At 61.1% G+C, this 4,687-nt stretch overlaps 2 protein-coding genes across 2 annotated transcripts in view; both read right to left on the bottom strand.

Annotated features, from left to right (window-relative positions):
- Positions 1–738: 738 nt before the first annotated feature.
- On the bottom strand, positions 739–1,961 carry LOC113203768 (uncharacterized). Its single transcript, XM_026418620.2, has 4 exons — positions 1,801–1,961; positions 1,381–1,542; positions 1,082–1,240; positions 739–985 (listed from the first exon to the last, which is right to left on the bottom strand). The coding sequence occupies exons 1-4, from the start codon at positions 1,864–1,866 to the stop codon at positions 821–823; spliced, it is 552 nt and encodes a 183-aa protein (XP_026274405.1). The 5' UTR covers positions 1,867–1,961; the 3' UTR covers positions 739–820.
- A 1,414-nt stretch (positions 1,962–3,375) lies between these two features.
- LOC127750401 (collagen alpha-2(I) chain-like) overlaps positions 3,376–4,687 on the bottom strand; it is a 5,922-nt gene continuing 4,610 nt past the window's right edge. Inside the window, exons 2-4 of the mRNA XM_052272026.1 lie at positions 4,165–4,422; positions 3,955–4,069; positions 3,376–3,856 (exon numbers count right to left, since the gene is read on the bottom strand). Coding sequence (XP_052127986.1) covers positions 3,477–3,856; positions 3,955–4,069; positions 4,165–4,422 — 753 coding nt within the window. The 3' untranslated portion in view covers positions 3,376–3,476. The remainder of the gene's footprint in view (positions 3,857–3,954; positions 4,070–4,164; positions 4,423–4,687) is intronic.

Genomic DNA, 4,687 nt, shown 5'->3' with positions numbered 1-4,687 from the left:
CCATTCTCGGCGTCCTCTTTACTTAAGACGGCTCTCTCGCGCAAACTCGACGCAAAATCGAATCTGCGACGAAAACCACGTTAGCAAAATTGTTTCTATAACAAGATGTCGGGGAATAATGCCGCGGAGAAAATTGGTTTTAGCCGGGCGAATTAGATTTGCGCGCGCGGTCCGTGGCGACACGTTGGAGATAGTGCCGCGACAAGGCAAGGCCCGCCCCTAGCTTTTCCCATTCTCCCTCGCTCCCTCTCACATACGCTTTCTCTCTCTCGCTCACTGTTTCCCCATTATTTTTCCTCCCTGTCTCGCTCACACACGCTCTCTCCATCTCTCCGTGTCTCTCTCGCTCTGGCCCGCACCCCCTCCTCTCGATCGCGATCCCTTCCCAAGGACTCTGTAATTATAACGCCCACCCCAACCCCCTTTCCGATAACGTCCCGGCCAGTAGTTGAGCCTGCCGACCTGCCCTGCCCTGCCTCGGCTAAAATCGTCACCTCATGAATCGCGCCGCCCCGCAGTCGGCCGCGCGCCACGCCACGCCACGCCTCGCCTCGCCAAGCCAGAGGATAAATTAATCGCGGGGGTCCAGGACGCATTAATAATCCTCGACTGCGGAGACGTTATCAGACTCGGGCCGATCTTCCTGGGCTGACGCGCGCCGCTGCCGCCCGCGCACCCGCGGCAGTTTTATCCAGAGGAAAAATGATTGTAAAACACACACACACCGGAAAAAAAACCTTGTAAAGTGACCAAAAATTATTTAAATAAAACCAATTTTGGTAGCAGTTTGGTTGAAATAATAGATTCGTACGCGAGTCGGCTAGCCCTGCAGCTTTCTGGTCCGGTCGATCTTGATGTCGAGGTGGAACTTGAGGACGGTTTTGCCCTCGGCCGACCACGTGTTGGACAGGCGCCACTGGTCGCCGGGGATGATGACGGGGAAGTAGTTCTCGTTCGGGATGTGGTTGCGCAGCGAGTACAGCCCCTGTCGGAGCGAACACATTGAGAGATAAAGAGTGAGTGCGGGCGGTGGCGCCGAAGATGTTTTGCACAACGCCTGCGCTTTCCGTCTCGCGCATACCTCCTTGATGGGACAGCTCTTGGGCAGGCTGGAGCGCGAGTAGCCCAGCGCCTTGATGGCCGGCCTCTTGCTGTGCAGGTCGTCACACACCGTGGCGCTGCCCTTGATGCTGCTCGGCCGGTACCCGCCGTCTGCTTTCTCCATCATGACCCACTTGGACTGCGCCCAAAGAAAAAACACGTTTTCAGCACGTACAGCCGTCAAGTGTTGTCTCTTTATTTGGCTATTGATTTATTTTGATTGTTTCGGTAGATTCGTCCTGTGCATTGAAGGGCAGCAAAAGACACACGACGGCTCACCTGCACCGCGCTGCTCAGCTCCTTGAGCAGGTCCAGGTCCCACTCCACCACGTTCATGGTCTTGTTCACGGTGCGCACCTTCATCCACGTCTTGTCCGCGCCGAACCAGTCCGGGCTGGACTCGTCGATGCCCGCGGCCTCGATGAACAGCGTGAAGGACCGCTGCGCAACCACACGGCATCATGATCACGATCCTCGTTAACCATAGCTCCCTTTTTTCCCTCTTTTTTTTTTTTTTTGATCTAACAAAGGACTTTCCCCGCCCAACGGGCTGTAAGGCGATCTTAATATAGAACAGAGACAGAGTGAAAACCGTCAACTGCAAAGCCGCCGACGCAGAAAAAAAAGTGCGAGTTTTTCATAAGGATTAAAAAAAAAAGTTTACGACATGAATTTGTGTTGGAGCTCGTCGTTGTTTACCTCGGCCCGGGCGGGCGCGAGAAGCCCCACGGCCACCAGGAGGAGTAGTCGACACCAGGCCGTCATGGCGAGCACTGACCACGAGTCGCCGCTGATGCTGCAGTGGCGGGGCGTGGCGGAGCGGGGCGTGGCGTGCCGCGGGAGGCTGCATCCGACGCCGCAGTACCGCAGTCCGTCCGTCCCCGCCGCACCCATAGCGTGGGTGGGTTCGTGACAGAGACAGGTGCCCCCCCCCCCCCCCACCCTCCCCTATACCCCGGCCGCCTCGCCTGGGCCTCACTACCGTGTTGAGTGACGCGTTGTGATGGTAGGACCGATATCTGGCGGCCATGAAAAAGCGAGTGGGAGAGGGGGGGAGCAGGCAGAAGACGAGCTAAAAAAATCCATAGAGAGGAAAAATGAGGAGGAAGAAAGGGGAAACGAATCCGGCCGTGCTACGATCGAGTCACTTTCATCCGCTTTTATCCTGGCCGCCCCGCTTTCCTCGTCTTTCCAAAGGGCGGCGCGGCGGTGGCTGGTCTGCGTTGCGAAGGACAGGGTGCAACATAACGAGGAACTTTCGTCCGGGGCACCGTGAAATAGGGGCTCACGGTCAGGGCTTGATGAGACAAGGGGGAGCCCGCTTAGTGCTCTCTGTCGCCATCATTTGATGAAGCAATCCGAGGTAAAAGCTCCCCAAGCAGCTACTGCTGCTGCCAGCCACTGATGCCTGGCGTATATCCGGTCGGGAAGTGGGGAAGAGCGAGTGAGAGAGACAGACAGGGAGGATGAAGAGGGGATGGGGGAGAGGGAGAGAGAGAGGGCGGGAAAGAGAGACAGACACAGAGAGACAGAGAGAGGGGGGTGGATACTGGAGTACTCAGTCATAGAAGCCACCACCCACTCCGCAGGGCACTCTCTGCCCCAGGGGTAACAGCTCGACCCCCTCATTCACTTCACCCGTCGCCCTCCCGCTCCCAGTGCACCTGCCCGTACCGCTCCACCCGACGGGTCGGTTCTCACCCGCTCCCGCATCGATTTGCGGTATCCAACTACTCGGAACTGAAGTCCTCGTATCGCTGCCCGGCTGCTGCCGGGTCACATTATTTGTGAGCGAGTGGCCGAGGTCCGTCCAGTACGGAGCTCTGCCACGTGTGAGGCGGGGGTGGCTTTGCTTGGGGGATGAGGAGGGCGAGCGGCGGTGGCGTATGTGTGCCGCCGAGGGCGGGAGGAGGAGGGGAGCGGGAGGGCCACGGGCGGAGGTGGAGAGCTCGGCGGAGAGAGCCGTGCTCGCCACGCCTCCGCGCCCCCCCGCCGCCGGCTGTATTGGCTTCTCCGAGAGTGTACTTTGGGAGTTCCTGGAGCTCTACATTGCAGTGCTGGCAGGGACAGAGAGGCTCCTCAACAATATACGCGACATGAATCTAGTTCGATCCCTCCCTCTCTCCCCTTTCCCCCACCCCTGGGGAGCCTGCAGCCCGACACAGCCACAGAGCCGAGAGGGACTCTGCTTCCCGGACCCTTTACCCTCGCCGGGGGCCAGAACTGGGGAGGGGGCAAGGAGGACACAAGGGGGGAAGAAAATCAAACGACAACTTGGAGAGCATGCAGTTTAATAGCAAATGGGGTCCGGCAGTTGGACAGTCCGTAAATAAAGATAGCAATACAAAAACACACACTCGCGCTCGCTTGCGCCGCTACATGAGGGTGGTGCTGGTCTCGGAGCCCCGGCGCCCTATCCTGGGGCTGGGCGGCAGCGACTCGAGCAGCGGGTCCTCGGCGTGGCCGCCGTGGGCCGCGTGGTGGAGCCGCTGCGGCGCGGCCTGCATGGCCTGCACCACGGCGCGCACGGCGGGCGCGTTGAGCGCGCGCTCCGTCAGCGACATGGGCCGCTCGCGGCGGATGTTGCGCCCAGCCAGGCGGCCCAGGCTGCCCTCCTCGATGGTCGGCAGCGCGGCGTGGCCCGCCAGGCCGGAGTGGGACGGCCCGCCGTGCGCGGGCGGCAGTCCGGGCGGCAAACCGGACGGCAGCCCCGCCGGGACGCTCGCGGGGGCGTCGCCGTTCACGCCTGGGACGACTGCCGGACACAAGAGGAAGGTCGTCAACGTCGTGGACGCCCGCCGCTGCACTTACCTCAGCTCCCCCTCCAGGCCTGGACGCGCACCGTTGCCCCACCTGCAGGCGCGTTGCCGCCCCCTCCTCGGTTGCCCCTCACGCTGCCCACCCTCCGCGTTGATCCCGGTCGCAGCGAACGCGACAGCGGCCGGAAGCGGCTGAGGCCCGCGGTCACCTGCAACAGAAGAGGTTGTGGCACCGGTCGAGCAGCGCCCGGTGGTGGTCCAGTAGGACGCCGATGACGGTCTCGTGCTGGCGGTGACCGCTCACCTGCGCGGCGCTGGGGTGCGAGCTGGAGCCCACGTTAGCCGCCTGGACCCCGAGCAGCGAGGTGATGAGCTGGTCGAGCAGCGCCGGGTCGATGCCGGCCGCCCCCGAGCCGCCTCCCGCCCCCGACGACGAGGGGAAGCCCCCGTAGATGCTGCCCGGCCTGCTGCCCGCGCCGGACGGCGGCAGGCCCGCGTGGATGCCGAGCGTGGCGCTGAGCTGCGGACGCGGAGCAGAAGCGTCAAGGGTCGCCAAAAAGTACTTCCGTCAATCGCCGTGAAGAAACTGCCAAGTTCGACCTAAGGAGCTCTGTCAAGTAGGCACCACCCAATGGCGAGAGGAATTGTACTACTCGCCAGGAATTAGTACTCAATTAGTACTCTCACCCTGTCAAATATTAGAATTTGTACTAACAAACTGTGGGCGCAATCCGAAAACGATGTGGGGCGGTGCGTGCATGACGTTTGCACCACCCAATTGTCCGATCCCAACGAGAGACAATGCATTCTGTTCGGAAGAATTAGTA

Source organism: Frankliniella occidentalis, unplaced genomic scaffold (genome assembly GCF_000697945.3).
Source record: "Frankliniella occidentalis isolate FOCC.00 unplaced genomic scaffold, Focc_3.1 Scaffold184, whole genome shotgun sequence".
Classification (NCBI taxonomy): Eukaryota; Metazoa; Arthropoda; class Insecta; order Thysanoptera; family Thripidae; genus Frankliniella; species Frankliniella occidentalis.
Note: the sequence above shows the minus strand (reverse complement) of the source record. Positions and strands in the feature narration are given on the sequence as shown.

Bases quoted from the DNA above. Each gene is read 5' to 3' on its own strand.
- LOC113203768 (XM_026418620.2), bottom strand. From the start codon at position 1,866: ATGACGGCCTGGTGTCGACTACTCCTCCTGGTGGCCGTGGGGCTTCTC. The intron at 1,241-1,380 runs GTGAGCCGTCGT...CTTTGGGCGCAG, and splicing joins AGCTGAGCAGCGCGGTGCAG to TCCAAGTGGGTCATGATGGA. The intron at 986-1,081 runs GTATGCGCGAGA...TCGCTCCGACAG, and splicing joins AGAGCTGTCCCATCAAGGAG to GGGCTGTACTCGCTGCGCAA.